This window comes from Orcinus orca, chromosome 16, assembly GCF_937001465.1.
Source record: "Orcinus orca chromosome 16, mOrcOrc1.1, whole genome shotgun sequence".
Taxonomy (NCBI): domain Eukaryota; kingdom Metazoa; phylum Chordata; class Mammalia; order Artiodactyla; family Delphinidae; genus Orcinus; species Orcinus orca.
This window is the reverse complement of record NC_064574.1, coordinates 40,545,404-40,569,171: the sequence shown is the minus strand read 5'-3', so window position 1 is coordinate 40,569,171 and position 23,768 is coordinate 40,545,404. Positions and strand designations below refer to the sequence as shown.

At 37.6% G+C, this 23,768-nt stretch overlaps 1 protein-coding gene across 17 annotated transcripts in view; it reads left to right on the top strand.

Annotated features, from left to right (window-relative positions):
- The window catches only part of TASP1 (taspase 1), a 278,035-nt gene that overhangs the window by 4,702 nt on the left and 249,565 nt on the right, over nt 1-23,768 (top strand). For 16 of the 17 annotated variants that reach the window (XR_004486854.2, XM_033440337.2, XM_033440332.2 and 13 more), the window contains exons 2-4: nt 4,774-4,992; nt 8,120-8,187; nt 9,898-9,966. Coding sequence is in view for 15 of the 17 variants with exons in the window: in XM_033440337.2 (XP_033296228.1) it covers nt 4,848-4,992; nt 8,120-8,187; nt 9,898-9,966 (282 nt within the window). In the remaining 2 variants the exon portion in view is untranslated. Of the gene's footprint in view, nt 1-4,773; nt 4,993-8,119; nt 8,188-9,897; nt 9,967-15,983; nt 16,254-23,768 lie in introns of those variants that run through there. The other variant, XM_049699225.1, reaches the window with a different exon arrangement.

Sequence of the window (23,768 nt, the reverse complement as noted above, 5' to 3'; positions counted from 1 at the left end):
GTGGCTTGCGGGCTCTAGAGCACAGGCTCAGTAGTTGTGGCACATGGACTTAGTTGCTCCGTGGCATGTGGGATCTTCCCAGGCCAGGGCTCAAACCTGTGTCCCTTGCATTGGCAGGCACATTCTTAACCTCTGCACCACCAGGGAAGCCCTGGCCAGTATTGTTGATTGGCCATGTTTTTGTCTATTCCTTCTGTAGGTGGGATGAGTGTTGAGAACCTTCAGAATATGGCATTTCTCCTCTTAGTGAAGGTTTGAAGTGGGATCCCATAGGCTTGCCTTATTTTGGGGCTTGGACTTGGCTAGTTACCTGTGTTCTCATAAATAAATGTATAAAAAAGCTTTTTTTTTTTGTAAGTAATGAATTCAGATTTTCAAAATCAAAAGGTACACAATGGTGAACAGTGAAATTTCCATCCCTCCTTTGTCCACCAGTCACCCAAATCTTCTGGTAACCACTATTAATGCTATTTTTTGATATATTCTTCCAGATTGTGCTTTGCATATATATATTTAACTGTATTTTTTTCTCCCCTCCCTCAAAATATGGTACTGCATATACTTCTGTACCATGTGTTTTTTACTTGATAAAATGTCTTCCAAGACTGATCATTTCATATTTGTATATCAAGAACGTTCTCATTTTTTCCAAGAGCTGCATTTATTTTTAAGCACTTCCATCAAGACATACTGTTGGTCCATATCTTTCCCATTACAGACAGTCTTTCAGTGTGTATTTATAATTTTGGTTTATTTTGCCCAATTGTCCATGTTGAGTTGCTGCTACTAGCAATGTATGAGAACTCCTGGTTCCCTATATCCTCAAAACATGGTATTATCTTACTTTTTTTGGTTTGTTTGCTAGTCCAATGATATGTGAGTGTAGTTTTATTTTGCATTTTTCTTCTGAGTGAGGTTTAGCATCTTTTTTTTTAATATAAACTTATTTATTTTTAAATTTATTTTTGGCTGCGTTGGGTGTTCGTTGCTGCGTGTGGGCTTTCTCTAGTTGCGGCGAGCGGGGGCTACTCTTTGTTGCGGAGCGCGGGCTGCTCATTGCGGTGGCTTCTCTTGTTGCAGAGCACGGGCTCTAGGCACGCGGGCTTCAGTAGTTGTAGCACACGGGCTCAGTAGCTGTGGCACACGGGCTTAGTTGCTCTGCGGCATGTGGGATCTTCCTGGACCAGGGCTTGAACCCGTGTCCCCTGCATTGGCAGGCGGATTCTCAACCACTGTGCCACCAGGGAAGCCCGGTTTAGCATCTTTTGATCTGTTAGACTGTTGTATAATTTTTCTGTAAACTGGGATTTGCCCACTTCCCCCCCACCCCCCTTTTGTCTTTTTGTTTTTTGAGACATTTGTTGGAATTCTGTTAGGAAGGTCAGACTTTTAATGGGTTCTGAGTTAAACAAAAACTGATGTTGGAGTAGAAATTGCTTCATTTCTAATTGAATTAAAAATATTCCAGTAACCATTGGGAGCTGGAGGCCAGAGTTGTACATTGGATAGCCTGTCTACTTGAGTTCCTTTCCCAGTCCAGCAGAACTTTGGGGCCAGCATTTTTGGGGGAGTTTATTGAGATGACATGGTTTGCTAAATAAAAAAATTTCAGATAGTCTCTGAGGGATGGTAGATTGCTTAAGAAATTGCATATTGATTCATCTTCCACATTTTATTTTTTTCAGACAAGCTTGAGAAGTAGTGTTTTTAAATCTCTCACATATATTAAGAGTGCCTATTACATCAAATCTTATTCATTATAAAATATAGATGTTCCAACTTGTTATTCATGAAAAAAAATGCATCTGATGACAGTGAGTCAGAGTAAGTTTTATAGCTCATACTGCTTGGATATGGTTTCATTTAAACTGAAGCTTTGAATTTTCCAAAGCCTGAGTTTTCACACAACTATGTTTGTGGGACAAGTGGGCCCAAGCTCATTTCATGGCTAGGCCAGACCTCATGGCAGGGAACTGCTAATCATTTAAATTGACTTCGTCAACCAACACAGGAATAAATAGTAACCTATCTCAGAGAAATAACCAAAGTCAAATAAAGGTAATTGATGCAGATCCTTGTGAAGTCGTTGGAAGAAAATCCATCCTCAGGGAGAGAGCTACCAACAAAAACAAAAACAGGCATTTTAATCCACTGTTATGTAATTAACCTCAGCACTCTTTTGTAATCAAAATTTATGAATATATGTAAACATTTTAATACAACAGCATATATATATGATTTAAAATTATTTGTCCTTTAAATGAAATGACATATAATAAAAATTAAATGAACTCTTTTTAACCAGGAATTAAAGGAAGTTAAAATACCATATTGCAGTGCTTCACAGACCATTTCTGGTGTGAAGGACCAAGTTAAAAATTTTTTTCAATCGTTTGTTGACCATTTCTTTTGTAAAATGAAAAAAACAAAACAAAAAAACCACAAAACCTCAAAACAAAGCAGAGATATGGAACTGTGAATGAAAGATAAAAGTAAAAGCTCATAATTGTATTAGATGTAGCAGATAAAATTGTTTCAAAAATATAGTTATAAACAAAACATGAGGAAATAGAAAAGAATTACAAAAACTGTACACATTGTTTATTGAAAATGTGCACTAGATGTAGAGAACGGACATGTGGACACAGGTAGGGAAGGGGAGGGTGGGATGAACTGAGAGATTGGGTTTGACATAAATACACTACCATGTGTAAAATAGATAGCTAGTGGGAACCCGCTGTATAGCACAGGGAGCTCAGCTCGGTGCTCTGTGACGACGACCTAGATTCGTGGGATGCGGGGTGGGGTGGGAGGGAGGTCCAAGAGGGAGGGGATATAGGTATACATATAGCTGATTCACTTAACTGTACAGCAGAAACTAACAGCATTGTGAAGCAATTTTACTCCAATAAAAAAAAATAAGGCAATTAGTATATGAATAAAATAATAATCTCTTGCAGACTGGTAACAAGCACTGGTCTGCAGACCACACTTTGAGTAACACTGTTCTTTTGGACTAGTTGGCTAAGTCACTCTTTACGTTACTATTTATGTTTTCTATTAGAAAAGACTTGTGCTCCTCCTTCCCCATTTCTCAATTTAGAATAAGGTATACATTTTTACCTAACAATGTGAATCTAGGTGTTTAAGTAGTTTCAACCGCATGATTCTGGTATTTTCTTCAAATCTCTGTCGAGTGTTTTTTTTTTTTTTTTTTGCGGTACGCGGGCCTCTCACCGCTGTGGCCTCTCCCGCTGCAGAGCACAGGCTCCGGACGTGCAGGCTCAGCGGCCATGGCTCACGGGCCCAGCTGCTCCGCGGCACGTGGGACCCTCCCGGACCGGGGCACGAACCCGTGTCCCCTGCGTCGGCAGGCGGACTCTCAACCACTGCGCCACCAGGGAAGCCCTCTGTCGAGTTTTAAATGATCCACTTTTCCCCAGTCTGAAGTGTGTTCTGCCATCGTTATTGTTATTAAGCCAAGATTGCTAGAAGCTTGTGAATTTGTGAGAAAAATTGGAAACTTTGTGGTTTAAGTTGCTTGTAATTTGTTTTATTAAGTTTTGTATTTTATCATTTATCTTTTGAGAACCTCAGAAATAACGCTTTCATGAAAATTAACAAGTATACGCACAAGTGTTATTTTAATTTCTTGGTTTAGTCATATAATTTTGTTAGCATTTGTTTTTTTTTTAAATGAATGTATGTAATTAATTTATTTGTTTTTGGCTGTGTTGGATCTTTGTTGCTGTGCGTGGGCTTTCTCTAGTTGCTGTGAGCGGGGGCTACTCTTGGTTGATGTATGCAGGCTTCTCATTGTGTTGGCTTCTCTCATTGCGGTGGCTTCTCTCATTGCAGAGCATGGGCTCTAGGCTCACAGGCTTCAGTAGTTGTGGCACACGGGCTTCGGCAGTTGTGGCTCGTGGGCTCTAGAGCACAGGCTCAGTAGTTGTGGTGCATGGGCTTACTTGCTCCACGGCATATGGGATCTTCCCAGACCAGGGATTGAACCCATGTCCCCTTCATTGGCAGGCAGATTCTTAACCAGTGTGCCACCAGAGAAGTCCCAGCATTTGTCTTTTGATTGAGCTGTGAAGTATTACACTGTTTTTCTTAAGCGGTTCTTCACAGGCAGATGTAAATCTGTATGTTGCTTCATTTCTTTAAGCAAGCAGCAATCTATAGCTCTTAAATGTTTTCACCACACACCAAAAATTGTAATTATATGAGGTAATGGATGTGTTAACTAACCTTGTTGTGGCAGTCGTTTTGCAGTATATACATGTATCAAATCATCATGTTGTACCCCTTAAACTTGTACACTGGTGTATGTCAATTATATCTCAATAAACCTGGAGAAAAAAATAAGCAGCAATCTAGGCTTTATATCAAGGCTCAGTGATGTTGCCAGCACTGCCTGTGGTTCTAGAATGTCCCAGAGGTTATTAGCATTTGGTTTGGAGGGAGTAGAAAGTGATATTTAAGTTATGTTGTGGTTTTCTTCAATGTAGATAAAATGAAAGATAAAATATCTTTGGACTCAATATGAAGTCTTTTTACAACAGTTCTTTTGTTTATGTGACTTCAAGCAAGTGCTGTCAGTGGACAGAGAGATTTAAATTCTAACCTTTGTATATTCTTTGTATTACCCAGTTAAATAACTTTAAAATTAGGTTTTTAATTTTTTTTTGAAAGTTATCTGTGCACAAATTTGTATGTTACGTGTGTGTTAGTGGAAAGAAATGCAAACCCTCTTTGCCTGTTTTCCTTTAGAGTAATTCCTCTCCTGCAGTTACTTTTGGATGGAAGTATGCTCTTTTCCCAGTAGAAGATGGTGATCTTGGAGAATGACCATGGAGAAGGGGATGAGTTCTGGAGAAGGACTACCTTCCAGATCATCTCAGGTTTCGGCTGTTAAAATAACAGCTAAAGAGCTGGAAACAAAGCAGCCCCATAAAGAGAAGCGAGGGGGCTTTGTGTTGGTGCATGCAGGTAAGCTCTAAGTGGGTGAGTTGGAAGATGAAAATAATGTTTTTTTCCCTTGCCTTGAAGTACACCAGGAATTGAATTTCATATCCGGAGGAGGCAAACTGCCAGAGGAGCTGGAACCAAAGAGACTGACTTCGATAGAGTGAGGGCCTCCCCCTAGCTCCCCACTTAGAAGATCTTATAATGACGACTCTTCCTTTGTCTCCTTCACTCACCTACTCTATTATTTACTTTTACCCCATATTTAGGTGTTGCTAAAACCAGACACAGTAATTGTTTAAACTCTGGTTTGTGTTTTTAAAAATAATGCCGCTGAAAAAATTTTATTGACCCCATTTTTGACTTTGTCCATCTTAGAGTATAATTTACACAGTCTTAGAGCTAGTTTGCCTTTTTAATATTATAAAAGAGGAAACTTAAAACCAGAGAGATTAAGTGGCTTCAGCCACATGGCTAGTTCGTACAAGAGCCAGGCTGAGACACCCTGAAGTGAGCCCTTAAGTCCCAGTCTAGTGCTCTTGGCACCTCATCAGCCTGTAATCTCTACTTCAGAGTACCTTGAAGACAAACACAGTGAGTTCAACCCCTGAGTCCCCATCATCGAAGCCTCTAGGGTTTCTAAGCAGTGCAGCCCTACGTAGGTCTTTTTTTTTTCCCCCCACTTTTTCTTTAGTCATTTTTATTTGTCTGCATTTAGCGTCTAAAGTTCATGACCTCTGTGAAGGAAGAAGGAATGGCTGGGTCTCCTTTTAACTTTCCTCAGACAGTGATGCAGGATGGCAGCAAGATTAGCTTTGATACGGGGTGAGGGGTGGAATTGTTTCTTCTTGTCAAACTGGTGTTCTTCCTGGTCGTTAACTTTTGGCTGTATCTAAACTGCACAGACAACTCCGGAAGCCTTATAGAATCGAATCCAGAAGAATCTAGAAACAAAACAAAAACCAGGTTCAGTTTCCTTTTCTTTCAAATGATTTTTCAAAGAAGTGAGGTAAATTTATAGAAACAACTCAGATTCCTAGTCCAGTGTTCTTTCCACTACACCATGGTGGTGGTGCATCTTTCATAGTACCCAGTGAGTTATTTCATTCAGAATGAGTATTTGAAAAATGTCCAAGAAAGGCCTGAGATGTGTAAAAGCAACAACGTGGAGCTTTTGATTAGTTGGAAAGGTTTGCCTTCTATGACAGTCATTGTGGCCTCCCCACTGTCTCAGACACACCCTGATGGCTGTGGCTCTTAGACAAAGTTGGTGCCGGGGGCCAGCTGTAATAGGAGGAAATCTGGGTTATGACAGGAAATTGTATGGATGAAGGGTGACCTTCCCCTTCTAAATTATTAGAAGTTCAGATAGAGTGATTGATTATGCAGCATTATGTATCTTGTACATTTAAGGAATAAAATTTCAATTCCAGTGTAGAGATTTTAAAAGTGTTTTTTTTTTTAGCACTAAAGGAGACTTGCTCATGTTTTAGTCATTTGAGTAGTAGATTCTTGCTTTGCCCCAGATCTGTATACTACCTATATTTTACCTAATATTAAAAAAAGATAAACACTTTTTAACCTTAACATTTTAAAGATGAAACTTACCTTTAATTAAGTGGAATGTTGGTATCACATGCGTGAAGAGAAAATAATTTAAACACAGTGCAAAAAAACCCGTGTGATTAAATTTTATTTAGGTTCTGTTGCTTGTCAGCTGCTTAGATCCTAAGCTTACCTTTCCTTTGTTAAGTAGAGGAATTAGCAAGTGTTAATCAGGTATTAAAGATCTCCTGGAGTAATGCTGAGATGGTTTCCCTATTCTAAGTAGAGGATTGATATGTTAATGCTATTAGTGCTGTTATCCACACACTAAAATTATCTATTTGGCTATAGTATCCCATGGTTTGGGAAACACTGCTCAAAGTTAGGGGCCTGCTAAGACAACAGACCTGGGATCATTTATTAGTGAACCATGAAGAGAGTCCTGTTAAATACTGGCGCAGGTTCTGTGAAGTTTCAGAGTTTGCTTGAGAAATGGGACTAACATTTGCGTGTGTTATGGATTTGTGTTGTTTGGGCATCTTTTCTGTTCTCTTGGGTCCTTTAACCATAGCTTCTTGGGTTTGTTTTTTCTCTGCCCTGGTGAAAGGTGGGTTAAGTTCGTGTCATAGTCTGCAGTCTCACAGGAGAAGCCCTGAGGCTTAGAGATGTAGTTCTTTTTTTTTTAACATCTTTACTGGAGTATAATTGCTTTACAATGGTGTGTTAGTTTCTGCTTTATAACAAAGTGAATCAGCTATACAGAGATGTAGTTCTTTAACCTTCCCTACTTTGGACCCCTTCGGGGCCCAGCAGGGGGCTGGGATGGGGGCTGAGGGAGAGGTTCAGAAAAAGTTAAAGAACTTTGATTAAGGGCTCTTGTCTTGGTTTCTTTCTTGTTTGGGTTATTCTCAAATCCCTAACTAAGCAAGTATTACTCCTTTTAGGGAAACAAATTTCAGAGCCATTCTCTTGAGGAAGTTGCTGGGTGTTTGATTAAGAGACAGGGACCACCAGGATTTCTAATAGGCAGTTGTGAATATACTATCACTGAGATTTCAGAGACACCCTGAGCTACATTCCAGGGGTGAGCAGATGGAAAAGTTTGGGTAGGAATGGTGATATTGGTGGTGGTTGTTGACAGGTGGGATATAACACCCCTCAACTTCAAGTATTATTCAGAAACTACCTAGTTTTCTGAAGTCACTCTTAAGAATTCTGGCAGGGACTTTCCAAAGGTCAACAGAGAGGAACTTAGAGGGACTCAGTCCTGGACACTGCCTGGGTTATCAACTCCAGCTTAAAAACTCCTAACTTTGGAGAAGTTTTCGAAAGGAGAGGTGACCTTGGGGAAGCTGCTCTGGGGACATAAGCTATTTCTGGTGCCTCTAGTAGGAAAATAGCTGTTGAAAGAGGAGATAAGGCATGGTATTAAAAAGACTTATGGTGCAGAAAGAAGCTGTTAGATTTTTAAGACTCCATGCACTTAGGACAATAGTTTTATTGTCACTAGGAGAGCATCAGTTTATATGAGCTATTTATATAATATAAGCAAGGTCTCTGATATCTTAATGACAGTTGACAATTGACTGTTTTTTTTTCACTACAGGTGCAGGTTATCATTCTGAATCCAAAGCCAAGGAATATAAACACGTATGCAAACGAGCTTGTCAGAAGGTATGAAGAGAATGTATTCTGTCTGATTGAAACAGTTTAGTTTTGACCAAAAGCAGCTTTACCTTGAAATTCAAAATTTTAAGGTTTGATTTATAAGACAGTCTTTGGTTTGGGCCACAAAGTAATTTTGCTCGTATTTGTGGGGTCTTTTTTTGTTTTGTTTTGTGTTTTTTATTCTCCAAATCATGTTTAGATCTTTTCCTTCCTTTTCCAGATCAAAGTCTGTATTTTTGGAATTGTGGGCACATAATCATATATCTTTTAATCTTTGAAACGGCACTGAGCTCTATAGAAGGGGTAGGGAAAACAGCTCAAAGGCAGCCAATGTGTCTTTCTATGAAGGGAAGAAAAAAAATAATAAAAAATTAAAATGGGTGTTCTTCTTAGGGAGATTATCCTGTACTTTTTCCTTCTGTTTTTCCATCACGTAATTTTTATCATAGCAAATTCATTGTCACTCCTGAGTTTAACTTTGCCCTTGTACTCAGTTGTGCTTTTTTTTTTTTATCTTTGTTTTTTGAGGTTTTGCTAAATTGTTGAATACTTAATGTGGGGGCAGGAATGGACTCAGAAGAAATATTGTTTGTTTTTATTTTGATCCTGACTGTATACTCTTGTAGGCAAACCTTCCATTACTTTTTATGCAAATAGAATGTTAATTGGACATTGCATATCAAGTAAATAGGGATCTCTCAGCTCTTTTCATTTATATTTACATACCATTTAAAGAAGATTATACTTTATTAGCGATCCAAGATTTTTCTTATGAATGAAATCTCATAAATGAATAAGAATATTTGGTTACAGGGATTTCATTTTAAAAAAAAATTTATAATAAAGGTAAATATTCTTTAAGCTATTTTATATTACTTTATCTTATTTTTCAAAGTGTGAAATCTTTTTGTTATCTGAGAAGAAACGGTTTTATAGGAATATAGTTCTGTATATAATACATTTAGAGCGTGTAACCAGCCTCCTTAATTTATACAACAAATGAACTTCTTAAAAGTTTCATGAGGAATACAGTGCTTAGGTTTTGATCTTTGTTGAATAAATTGGAGCTTCAATTATTCACTTAAAAATCAGTCTTCCTTCTCTTTCTTTCCTGTCTTAGTTTATACCTAAGAAGCAAGGTGATTTTAGTGACCTTTGCTCTCTGTAGATTATATTACAAAGGAATATTATATGTTTATCTCGATGTAGAATACCTTATAGAATCAAAAATTTTGTCAAATGTATGCTCCATCTAAGGATTCTGAAATGCCTCTGTGACTTGAGAGTAACTACTTTTTATAGTTAGGGGTAGAGAGAGTAGTAATGGTGGGATGAGAAATGGTTAGCTTAGTCTGTATAAAATATGAATTCAAATTTCAAAATGGAATTCATATAATTTCTATGGTTCTGTGAACTGCCCTGTGATGAATGAAGCCCTTTCACTTACTAAATTCCTTGCATTTTGTATTTAGTGGCTAAATTTATTCATTGTCTTAATTTGAATAATAATAAGTGAGCTATATTATAAATTATCCTGAATAATTGCTTATCTTAAATCTAAGTCGTTTATGTCTTGAGGTATGGAACGGAACTCTAGTGATCAATTTTTATTAACTCTGAATGTCTCCTACACTTCTTCAAGCCTTTGGAAAGTTTCTGGGTATGTTTAAGAAGTTGTGGTTTTAAAATGAATAATCTTGCCCCTTGGTTTCATAGGCAATTGAAAAGCTACAGGCTGGTGCCCTTGCAACAGATGCAGTGACTGCAGCCCTCGTGGAACTTGAGGTATTTCTTTTCTCTATTTGTTTCATTTAAAATATTTGTGAGTTTATGCTCATTATTCTTAAATGACATGAAACTGTTGTTTAGTCAACCATCAATTATATGACCAGCATTTCTCAACAATATTAACAAGGTATGAAGAACCCTGTGATTTTGTTAGGTTGTTCTCATTGGAGACTTCTCCGAGTAATATAAAAAAGTTGGTTAAATTCATTTTTCCCTGGTTTTGTGAGATTCATGAATACAAGTTACTGGTGATTGGATGCTTGAATTTCCTGAATATTTTCAGAAGAAAAATTCCTGAAGTTAACACCTCCTGAAAGTAATATATGTTCTGTTGTTTAGAAAACAAAAAATTCCAACTGTCTAGAAGTGTCCAAAGTGGAGGGGGAAGTTTCCTCACAAACTTAGCAGTTGGATATATATCCTGAAGCTGTGCTCTGTGAGGTGTGTCTTGTCCAGTGTGATAGGTTGGTCTCCAGTTAATTGTGGACATTGAGGAATTCATTGAGGAGGTTCTCAAGTTCACTGTAATCCTTGCTCCTCCAGAGTGAGGGTCTCTTAATTGTCTTAATCTGGAACCCTGAGGATGAGTTTGTTCAGGGGATACTGAGGGCTTCAGAAGACCGACTTCTGTTGCTCAAACTTAGAGAAGATTGATTAGTGTAAGTCAGTTTAGAGCAGTGGTCTCCAACCTTTTTGGCACCAGGGACCAGTTTCGTGGAAGACAATTTTTCCACAGACTCAGGGAGGGGAGGGGATGGTTTTGGGATGATTCAAGTGCATTACATTTATTGTGTACTTTATTTCTATTATTATTGCATTGTAATATATAATGAAATAATTATATAACTCACCATAATACAGAATCAGTGGGAGCCCTGAGCTTGTTTTCGTGCAACTAAATGGTCCCATATGGGGGTGATGGGAGACAGTGACACCCGAAGTGTGGCTTATGTCCAGTCTGCTCCGTAAGATGCAGCTTAATTGCCACTCACTGATAGGGTTTTGGTATGAGTCTGCAAGCCATTGATTTATTATGGTCTCTGTGCAGTCAAACCTCTCTGCTAATGATAATCTGTATTTGCAGCCGCTCCCCAGTGCTAGCATCACTGCCTCAGCTCTACCTCAGATCATCAGGCATTAGATTCTCATAAGGAGCGTGCAACCTAGATCCCTCGCATGCGCAGTTCACAGTAGGGTTCCCACTCCTAAGAGAATCTAATGCCACTGCTGATCTGACAGGAGGCGGAGCTCAGGTGGTAATGCGAGCGATGGGGAGTGACTGTAAATACAGATGAAGCTTCACTCGCTCACCCACTGCTCACCTCCTGCTGTGCGGCCCAGTTCCTAACAGGCCATGGACTAGTAGCAGTCCATGACCCTGGGGTTGGGGACCCCTGGTTTAGAGAACAGTGAACAAATAGTTAATTTGCTTGAGAAGATAACTAGGGGAATCAAATAAGACATGAAGGTAAAACAGGGATGAGTTTGAGGGAGGAGGTGCTAGAGTAGACTGTCCCAAATTGACTGGATTAGGCTCTCATATCAGGGCACCTACCCTGACAGGCCAGGCCTTGCTTTTACCTGCGAAGATTGCCCAGGAGTCTACCAAAAGTCCTAGACATGTTTTCTGTATATTCCGCTGGTTAATTGCAGCATTACGCTTTTAATCGTGCTCTGTAGATTGTACTCTATCTTGTTAACACTTTGAGCTTGGTCCTAGGGTATGTAGTCAAGAAAGGTGAATATATGGTGGGCACCAGTTCCACTGTAGTTTGGTCCCTGAGGTGTGTGACTTGGGGATATGTGGTCTCCTTCCTGTTGAGACTGATACATCTTATACGAGCTCTACCAATCAGTAGCCATGAGTCCCTGGGCACCTCACAGACTCTCCCTGACTCAGTTTACCCATTTATAATACGGGGATGATAATTTCTACTTTACAGAGTCATGAAGATTGAGTTAACATACGATAATCACTTAGAACAGTATGAGACACATAGTAAACACCTTGTAACTGTTAGTAGCTATTATTGTTGTGAGGTGCTTTGGAAATTATATCTATGAGGTGAATATTTATGTTAACTCTTTACATTGTCAAAGGAAAGTTAATTATATGTTGTGGGTAAAAGGGCAAAAGTGACCCAAGGAAGAAGATTGATGTGCTTACCACCAAATCTTACCTTTACTCAAAACACACACAAGGAAAGCTTCATCTAACTTAATTCAGTTATTAATTGCAAATTACTCTTCTTTGTGTAGAAGACAATGTCCTGAGGTTACAGGTGCATGGAGCCCGTGTGGGTCTGGGGAAAGAAGATTAATGAATAGCTGGGTATATATTGTACCATAATGGCAACTATGAATACAACACTGAATAAAATTAAGTTTTCCTTTTTCTTTTCATCTTAGAATAACTTTAATTTTCTCAGGTCCTACTTATATCATGCCCAGTATTTCATTACATTTTTCCCATGATGAATCAATCCTACTTTTAAAGAGTTTACTTATGTATACTTAATAATGATTTAAAATACATTTTGGAGTGAGTTACATGTGAGTAAATGAGCTTTATAGTTTTGAATGATGACCTGTGTTTTTTAAGAGTGTGGATATGAAGGTTTTTTAAAAAAACCAATGTGTTCTGTTATTTTGATTGGACTATGTTATATGGCCTGAGTGAGTTTAGTGTACTTTCCTCCCTTTAATTATTAAGCTTGGTGAAGAATTTCAATGAACTATCTTGAAAAATTCATTTTTATCTGGGATCTCTGATTGAAATATATGTCAGTAGTTTAAAGGTTAAGGCTACACTAACTGGAGGAATTTGCCTGAATCTTAAGAATTACGTTGGAAGTCATGTCATATACTGCCCCCTGCAGTTTCAGTCACCTTGGATAATTGTGATTCATCACCTTTGAATAGGGTGAAGTCTTCAAATAAAGAGTTTAATCAAAGAGGTATTGTAATAGTTTGAGTCAATGGAAAGATATATAAAAATTGGATTCTTGTATTTTCTGTACCTAGAGAAATATAAGTAACAATATTAAGTCCTTTCAGCCAACTGAAAATTCCCAGAGTCTGATTTATACTGTGTTATGTTTAATTTGAGAGTAACCACTTATCTTTAGTTTTGATCAGTCTATTTAGTAGAGCTAAGTTTTGTCCTAATTGTCAAATAGATATGGGCGATCATTATACCTTTGTCTTTTGACTTTGGTATATACTTTTGACTTAAAAAAAACCATACTTTTTAAACTTGTTTGTTACATTATTACTTAGGCAGATAACTAAAATTGGTTTGAGTTTCCTGAGGACTTTACTAACTGTAGATTGAAATGACTGAAATGGTTTAATGGTCCTTATTGGCTAGAAGGGGTATCTGGCCTTGTATTTTGGAAAATATGAAAATTTGCATTTACCCAAATAGTGAGGAGTACACTGACCTCAACTTGTTGCCACGGAGGAGGAAGAGACAAGGTGAAAGGAAAGAAGATTTATAATAGAAAAAAATGTGTTTCGGTGGCCTCTGTAACTTAACCAGGCTACTTAGACAAATCATTTTTGAGCTTTTCTTGGAATCCCATTCCCTTGTGTAGTTTAATTTTTCTCATCCACCAGGACAAACAAGTGGTGTTATCATAAGACTACAACTTCTGGGCACCAGAGGGAGTGTTCCCTTCATACAAATAAGGGGTGGGGGGCATGCGCATAAGTTCCTGCCTAGTAAACTGACTAGCTTCTTCCTTTGGGGTTTTGGGAGGGAAGGTGGCCATTTGTATGAGAGGTGTTCTGCAGTGTGGAGTTGAAAATGAGATGATGCCAAAGTGCATTTTGTTTATCTTCAAAATGTGGTGAAGGAAATGGAAAGGTCAGTTTTTTAGATCATATTTTAATAATTTATTGTTATAAAGTGATTTGGTCCCATTGTTTCATTTAACTATTAATAGTTTTTTTGAGATTCTTTTTTCCTGATGGGAAATGGACTTCTATCAACCCTGATTTCCCTCACAGCAGAGAAGATAAATTTGTGAAACAATTTGATCTTCATACCTAGGGCTGTGCATTTGGGAGACAGTTGTTTTCATGCCTGTTTTTGAAATAGTTTTGGTTCGGGTAGTGACAGTAGATTTAAAATTCTAGACCATAATTTTGCACATTTCACATGTATAGCTTCTAATATGAATTTCTTATGTGAGAAAATTAGATATAGATCTGGGTGAGTCATGATGCCACTGCTAAAGTAGAGAGCTTTTCATAGATTCTGACAGAAAATGAACTCATAAAATGCTTACTGAAGCGCCCTTTGCACATCAGTATATTTTTCTTAAGAAGTACGAAGATGTGCTTTAAAAAGTTCTAGTAAGGAATAATAGGTGAAATATGACTGACAAACTTTTGAGAGGTTACTTGTCGTTTTGTGAGGAAACTGATGAATCTGGCTGGCTGGCTGGTGTACCCTTTGAGAGATTTTGGTTAACTCATTTTGAAAACTGATTATTTTGGTAGGTAGAATACTATGCATTAGCAATAGTGATAGATATAGCTTTTAAATTTCATATAGTGAAAGGTAAATTGCACAGGCTCCCTTGTTAAAAATGTTTTGTTGAACTTATGTTATTCTAAGTGGACCCTGCTGTTCTTTTGTTGACTTGCTTCATTCTTTAAGTCTTCCTATGGTCAGGGGAGATGGTAATTCATGGTCCTAACTTGTTTATTGTCCAAATGCTTTAGCATTTAAAGGGCAGTGTATATTGGGCACAAGTTTTTATGTCTGCTAAAAGTGGTCCATTGTCTTTGGATCTCTATATAATCCAATATGATTCTTGCTTATAAACTCTAGAAACTCCTTTAAAAAGTAACTTCTTATCCAGATGGCTGATAGTTTGGGGTGTGAGAGAAAAAATGTAGGTATTTGCATTACTGTATATTTATATTATTATATGTAGTATTGTTATGCATTTATCTGACCTCTACATCCTGAGATGTAGAGCCAGCTCTGCATGCATTTCTATAAAGCAGGGGTCTCCAGAATGTCATCACCATTGAGTAGTCTGTTGTTGGTGGACCACAGCCCAGGCCTCTGTGCAGCTGCAGGATTAGGCCACACACCCTTCCCTTGGCCTTATGCTTCTGGCTGGAATTGTTTGTGTGCCTCAGGGGGAGAGAAGGCCTGCCAGTCCCTGGGATGCTTAGGGGTCATGAAGATGGTGTGGCTTGCTCCTGGCATATGGGCATATCTAGGATGGGAGGGAATATTGGGAAGGTCTGATATAACCCCCTGTCTCTCGCCAAGCCTGTAGCAAATTCAGTTGTGGGGTTTCTTTGTGATTAGACGCTTAACCACACCTCCTTCCTACCCTGCTTCAGTGTTTGGTTTTTGTTGCAAAAAAGTAGGGGCATCTGTTTTACACTCATTTATGTTTATTTGAGAGGTTAAAAATTATTTAAATAAATGAGCATCTTTGTTCTTCTGCACATTTTTTTGTTTTGCAGAAATCATCTTTTCATATGCAAAGGGTGCTGAGTATTTAAGTGGTTCCTTGCTTCCTCCTCCCCTCCGCTCCTGGACAGGGCTGAACACATTGGAAAGACAGCTCCATGCATTTAGCTCACATACACACAAGTGCCCATTAACCATGTGACTGAGGAGTCTAATTTTAGACCTACTACCCCTGAAAGTCTCATTTTTCTCTTCCATTGACAATATCTTTTATTCTCTGTAATGGGGAGGGGGTTCCTGTTTTTAAGTATGCGAAGCAAGGAGTTTTACCTTTTCTACTTTGTGGTACTTAAAATGTTTTCATTGCATGACATTTGGATTTTGACTTCGGATGCTCTTTTTACTTTTTTTTTTTCAACTTGGTATCATTGATTATTTCAGTCAAAGACCCTATTTTGCTCTGTTTAGCAGTATTTCCAGGGGTGCTTCAGTATTTCTGTGTATTCCAGGTGTTTATAGAGTCTTTATGTTTCTCTGCATTTTTTTTTTTTATTTATTTTTTTTATTTTTTGAGGTGTACACACACAGTTACACTTCACGGAGTTGCATCCAGCCAAGTGTCCATGTTCTTCTTGTGAAGAGGCAGAGAAAAATCACCTCTCCCAAGAATTTCCACCTTCTGACCAAGGGAAATGTGTCCTGAAGAGCTGTATGCAGATGGGAGGCAACTTGTTTGCTTGTTCTGCTGCTGTAGAGCATTGAGTTAATTAGAAGACAGGCTGTGGGTGGCCAAGTACAGACAAAGAAGCACCAGACAGAGCCCAGTTAGCCCGGGGCAGTAAAAGTAAGTTACACTCTTTTTAAAACACTTTTTTGAGTACTGATGCTGAGTCTTGCCTTTAGTACTAAGGGGCAACTTGTAACTTACTGTTTGTGTTTACACAGTAGATGCATCTGTTCTTTTCCTCAGACCCTAGAAACTAAACAGGCTCTCTAGCGCAAAGTACCTGCTTAATTAAGGAAAAGCAGTGATTCTTTTTTCTTTTAACTTTTTTTAGAATAAAAAGGGAACTGAATCAGTTATTACATTTCAGATTAATTTTTACACTGCATCAAAACTGTGTATTAGTTTTTGGCCAAGTCAAAACACTTAAGTACAGAGCTTGTTATGTTACAGAGCTTTGTACTGACGGGAACATGAAAACAGTTTCACCTTTTTCTAGCCATTTCTTGGTGAGTTCTGTGGAACTTATCAGATGAATTCATCTTGGCTGAATCTGGTAGAAGGTATGGTCTGAGACCAGACTTAGCAGTTCCTAAGGAGCTTGTAGCTTTATGTATGAGCCCTTGTTTTGCTCTGGGAGTTATTATTCTCCAAGAATATGCTACATTTTAGAATTCAGCTTTGAGCTACTTAAAGCTACATTTGGTAGTGTGGTGGAATTGGTGGTAATTCTGTGTTTTGGTTATGTGGCAGCAATTTAGACTTTTGGATTGAGTGTAAAATGTCTTCTTCTAAATTAATAGATATATTAGATTTATTGGCCCTTGGATTTATAGTGCTGTGATTATTGAATCATTTCATACGTGTCGGGGGTGTGTGTGTGTGTGTGTGTGTGTGTGTGTGTGTTTGGATCTATATTCTTTGGGGCATCAATTTTATAATCTAACATCTACTGGTTTTTTGCTTTTTAGCTTTTGGTAATGAAGGGCTAGGCTAAGAAGATTTTTCTGTGCTCAGCAAATCACAGGCTGATATCATGAAGGTCAATCTGAAAGACTGCCTTTGATTTTAAGTTTTTGTCTATCTCTCAAATGTAGGACTGTATTCAGAATCTGGAAGGGAATGAGGAGGAACTTAAGTTGTATAACTTTTAGGAATCTCATCAAGATCATATCCTAAATCCTGCTACAAAGCAGAACAAAGCATTACTTCCGTTTTTTCCCCACTCATTCTGTCTACCTGCCGTCTAATTTTTATGTGTACAGCAGGCTTTACCTAAGTGTTAGAATAATGAAGGATTGCATCTCCCTATAGCAGAGCAAACAGTTTAAAATGGAATCCTAGGCATCCCAGTTGAGAATAGTGCTTTGGCCATTCCTACTGCCAGGGAGTTTTTACTGGCAGTCATTCCCACTCAGGGTCCAGCCTCCTGCATGGTATACTCATTTCCTGACAGTTCATGACATGCGTATAACATAGGGTATCAACACTATAACATTTACTAGCCTTCTCAGAAAATTCTGAGTGGGGAACTTATTTTTGTTTTCCTCTTTTGGAGTATGTACAGATGTTAACATTTTCTAGTGGGTTGGAAATCTTTTAAATAAAAAGCATAGTTATAAGTTACTACTTATAAGTTAGTGACACCCCTCTCACCCCTCCAATCTACCATGTCCTCACTTCACATTTGATAGAAGGATAGTTTACATTATTATAATTCTGTGGTCTGTTAGGTTCTTTTTGAGTGATATTTCCATATTATTGTCAACGTGGTTAAAAGGTATAGTTATTTAGGTTGAAGGGAAGTATAAGTAGATGCCAAGTTTGGCTTTACTAGAGAAACAGCTACATTTGTCTTTTTCTATTGTAGCTCATGTGGAAAAGACAATTTCAGGTACCGTGTGCGCTAACCTCCTCCTGGACATCGTAAAGAATCCAACTAAAACAAAGTTTAAAACTATTTCAGATGTGCAGGTCTATGGAAGCCAATATTTTATGTTAGAGATTTGTGTTATGTTTGACAAGTAACTCTTTGTACTGCAATTCTGTGGCTTTGAATTAAAAAAAAAACCATGAAAATAAACTGCTGTGATGTGATTTTTCTACTTAATTTTGCTATGTCTTTATTTGCAAATTAGGCAGATTAATAATGGAAAGGAGGTGAATACAGGTAGGCAGTGCTTTTTTATTAAAATACTTTTAATAATAAAGTAGAGAAAAAAGGTGGTTCTGTTTTTTGACAGAATATTGCATGCCAGATCAACAAATGCTCTAATGAACAAAAGCAATATTTGATGCATTTATTTTAAATTTCTATTCAGTAGAAGAGCTTGGACACTTCAAGAAGATCATTAACAAGTCTTAGTTCCTAATACATATGCTGTTGTGTGTTAGTTTTTTTTTTTAATATAAACTATGTTTTTTTGTGTGTAATTGAACAGTTAAAAAAATGAACTGTCACAGATAATAAAACTGGGTATTCAACATACTATATTTGACTCAACTGTTCACAGAGTGTGATGCAAACAAATGTTCTCTTAACTTACATGCAGCATGGCTAAAATATTACTTTAACACATGTTAAAAGTAGAGCACTGTAACTATTTGGCTAGATACAATTCCGGGCTGTCTGAATTGAGTAATTTCCTCAGGCATTCCAACTTTGATCAACCACAGCACGAACTTTTAGCATGTCTGTAAAGCAGCCAGTGCATCTGTAAATATGTCCCGAGGTAGAGAGAAAAGAGAGAATGCCAAAAAAGAAAGAATACTTTCTGTCGTTAAGGAGCAGTTACAGAATGAAAATGGAAAGTTTTTGTTTCCCTAGGAACTCTTTTTAGATGATTGAGCCTCTGATGTCTAAGTATGCCCTGTGGTTCTGTATTAATGAATGAAAGATACTTCATTTGGGCCTAGTAGAAATGTTTTCTGGCTAACTCTGCTGAAACGTACTGGTTAGAGTTCATTTATTCTTAAACTTTCCAGTCTTTATTAATATAGTATTAATTGGCTAAAAACCTAAACATACACAATAGCATGTATCTCAGTAAATCATGTCTTAATTGTTTATAGCTAGTATTTGGGTGAAAATATTCTTATATGACCCTGTTTTAGAGAATAACTCCAAGAACAGGCAGCGCCACTGCAGAAGTAATCTCTTTGCTTTCACCACATGGAGGAAAATAGGTTTTTCTGGGTTTTATCTTCAGTGACCTGGAAATGAATTTGCAAATATCTACTGGTTTCTGTACACAAACTAGGATAATTTATAATGGTAAATTGCCCTCTTGGACACAGCATGCTTATATCACATGGATGTAACTTCCTTGGGAATATTTTAAGGTGTAATAAACAACTATTTGCAAACTGGGTGTTAAGTTGGATAATATGGCTTGCTTCTTTCTGACCTTGTTTTCCGTAGTCCTAGGATAGCAGATACCATGACCTCCAATTAGCTCCAGTTGTGAAAATTCTGCTTTTTAGGTCAACATTGTACCAAACATCAGGAGGAATCCATCATCTTGTAATTTCTTATAATTTCTTGTAATTTCTATGTTGTTATTGTCCACATTGTCCAATTAGTCAGTCATGGAAAACACGGTTAATCAGTTAAGTAAAATTTACCAATAGTGAAAAAGTTTTACTGTAGTTTCATACTCTTTTCATTGAGTGTTTTTTCAGAACTAGACAAAGGGTAGTATAGTTCGTAGATTTACACCCTTTAAGCACATTCCCTATATCCCAAAAGAGGTACAGAGAAGTGGTGGACAGGCAAGTTGGAGAGGAAGATGGAAAGGCAAGGCCTGGGTGAGCTAATGTGACTTTCAGAGGCAGGGACTTGAATGGATTGCTAAGTTGGTTACCTTGTTGCTGTTTCCTGAATGCCATAATTTCTTCAAAATTCAATACTTTTTAAATTTCATGAGCCTACTGCTTTGAATTTAAAATCACTAAAGTTCACGCTGAGAACGTGAGAGCCAACTTTTACAAAAACTATGTGATATTTGGTATCCAGTTTATAGATAGGTTGTCAGTATCTGTTAATTATTTTCCCTGATTATCTCTTTGTCATTTTTTTTTGGTGTTACTCAACATTGATTCCCGCCCCACCCCCCCCGCCCCATGTAACTGTATAAATTTTGTGTGTGTTTTTGGTTTGTTTGTTTTGCTCCAAATTACTAGCTCCAAAGAGAATACTGTGTTTTTTCTCATCATTTTGACAATGACAGTTCACCATTGTATAAAGTTGTAGATGAAGTTGTCTATACTAATGGTGATCAAGGTAGTCTTGAGAAAAATAACATGATATTTCATCATTCTTCTTGTGGATTCTGGGTAGAAAGCTTGTCTGACTCATTTTGGAGGAGCAAAAAAGTATTATAAATTCCAATTGTCATAATCAGAAGATATGTGGCATTTCTGACCACTAACCTGGCTCTCAGTTAAGTGTGTTGACACAGGGTAGTTAGTCTACAATACAGATTAAATGGCTTGCTTCTGTATTTATCATTCTTCTTGTTTAAGTAGTAAGAAGTACAAATATTCAATATTTTCCGTATTCAGCAAGGCATGAGAATGAAATCATGATCTGTTGTTGGGACTGGCATTTGTGTCGAAGAGCTGCTTTGCCTAAAATCTGTATTATGTGGGAAACTGAAGACTTACCAAAACTGAGAGTTTGTATCTGGAGAAGCATGAGACCTTTTTAACCTTTACAAAGTGAGATTGCAGAAGAGACAGTTTACAGATGTGTGTTGATTGGTCCACAGACAAGTTCCTAAAAATTGGAATTTGTTGTGAACATTTAAAATCAGGAGACTCATAAAAACCTGGATTTCTAACTTCTTTTGAAAAAAAGTGAGATCTGGTCACATGGAACATGCATTCTCTGAGGGTTGCAGTCTGCCAGGGCTGAGCGACAGCTGCCCCTTTTGAGTATAGGAAGCTGTGTAACTAAAACTATTTTTCAGCTCAAGGTACAGATGGAAATAAGGCTTGGACAGATATGCCAACTTTTGTGTTGTTGGAAGGCCTGAGAGAATGAACTGATGATTTAATTGGCCTCAGTTTTTTGCTCTAGAGTTTGCAAATTGTTGCAACAGGAATTTCTACCAAAAGTAAGAATAAGACTGGAATGAGCTTTGATTTGATTATTTAATATTGGAATTGGACTAAGGTATTAACTTATTATTTTGAAAATGAACTTCAAATCAAACTAAAGACTTTTCAAAAAATTTCCCACTGAAGTAATTTGAACCAGAACCAAGGTATATCACTCCAAAGAGTTTGAGCTGGAGCAGAAGCAGATCAAAATACTCTGTGACCTGGCTAAGCATGAACTAAATTGTTCCTTTATTTACTTCTAGTTCCAGAAGTAAAATATTATTTTCAGTGATTGTGGTGAAGAATGTACCAGAAATGACCAGTACAAGCATGTTGCACTGATTTCTGAACTTTGTCTTGCTAACCTCCTAAAGGATATTTAGCTTCCAACATCATTTGTCTTATCTTGATTCCATTAATTCTTGATGGAAAACATACTAAGGAAAATAATTGATTTGTGCATAATATTTGTGGCTACATCTGTGATGATTACCTGGAAACTTTTGTATGTCCTTTCACCATTGGCTCTCCCACATTTTATTAATCTTTTTTCCAGTTCATCTCATTTTTCTCCAGTAAAAGTTGAACCCTGCTTCCCAGAGTGGTTAGCTTTTGTAGCCTCTCATGACTCACTTGTGCTTTCTTACTCTCCACCTCCTCTGTGCTGTTGCTCACAGATGCCTTTACAAGCCTCCTCAAGGTAGGGTTCAAGGAGAAAGTGAAGTTAAGCAGCTTGTGGAGTTCATGTAGATTGGAGTTTCTCAAGGAGAGGGCCATGGTCCAGCTGAATCAGAATCACTTGAGGTAGCTTGTTCCAAAAAAAAAAACAAAAAACGAAGAGTCCCTACCTTTACCCCGCATGACCTAGGTCAGAATCTATGGGGACAGGAGTCTGGAAATTTTCATTCTTCTGATTAAAAAAAAAAAACTTTTAGCTTTGAAATAATTGTAGATTCACAGCAGTTGTGAGAAATAATACAGAGAGATCCCTTGAGTCCTCTACCCAACACTGATAACCTTTTTTTAAAAAAAATTTGCCATTAATCTTTTATCTAAAATAATTTACACTATAGTTTCAAAACTTTTTATTAAAGTATAGTATACATATAGAAAAGCATACACATTTATGGTACAGGGGCAGCTCCTTGAAGTTTTTGGAGTGAACCAGCACCCAGATTAGGAAACAACATTTGCAGCCCTCCAGAAGGCCCCTTCTGCCCCTTCCAGTCACTCCAGGGTAAAGCCTGTTCTGAAATGAAATCATGCAGTACGTATTCCTTTGTGTCTGCCTTTTTTTGTTTAATTCATAGAATGCAAAAGGTGAAATTCAAAGAACACAAAATTAGTCATTTTAAAGTAAATAATTCAGTGGCATTTAAACATTCATAATATCGTGCCACCACCACCTCTGTCTTGTTTCAAAATACTTTTCACTCCCCAAAGGGAAGCCTGTACCCATTAAGCAGTTGCTCTGTATTCCCTCCTCCCCAAATTCCTGGCAACCACCAATCTGCTTTCTGTCTCTCTGGATTTACCTATTCTGGACATTTCATATAAATGGAATCATACAACATGTGACTGTGTGTCTTCTTTCACTTAGCATAATATTTTCAGGGTTCTTCCACATTGTAGCATGTATCAGTGCTTCATTCATTTTTGTGGAATATTCAACATTATTCATTTATATACCACAATTTGTTCATCCGTACATCCATTGATGGACACTTGGGTGGTTTCCATTCTTTTGCTGTGAATAGTGTTTGCTATGAATAGTGAACAGTGTTCCTGTGAACATTCCTGTACAAGTGTTTGTTTATCAAGTTACTGGGTCATATGCTAATTCTTTTTTTGTGTGTATTTTATTTATTTTTTGAATTTTATTTTATTTTTAATACAGCAGGTTCTTATTAGTTATCTATTTTATATATATTAGTGTATATATGTCAATCCCAATCTTCCAATTCATCCCACCACCACCAACCGCCTCCCCGCCCCACTTTCCCCCCTTGGTGTCCATATGTTTATTCTCTACATCTGTGTCTCTGTTTCTGGCTTGCAAACCGGTTCATCTGTACCATTTTTCTAGATTTCACATATATACATTAATAAACAATATTTGTTTTCCTCTTTCTGACTTAATTCACTCTGTATGACAGTCTCTAGGTCTATCCACGTCTCTACAAATGACCCAATTTTGTTCCTTTTTATGGCTGAGTAACATTGCATTGTATATATGTACCACATCTTCTTTATCCATTTGTCTGTGGATGGGCATTTAGGTTGCATCCATGACCTGGCTATTGTAAATAGTGCTGCAGTGAACACTGGGGTGCATGTGTCTTTTTGAATTATGGTTTTCTCTGGGTATATGCCCAGTAGTGGAATCTCTGAGTCATATTGTAATTGTATTTTTAGTTTTTTAAGGATCCTCCTTACTGTTCTCCATAGTGGCTTTATCGATTTACATTCCCACCAACAGTGCAAGAGGGTTCCCTTTTCTCCACACCCTCTCCAGGGTAGATTTGTTTGTAG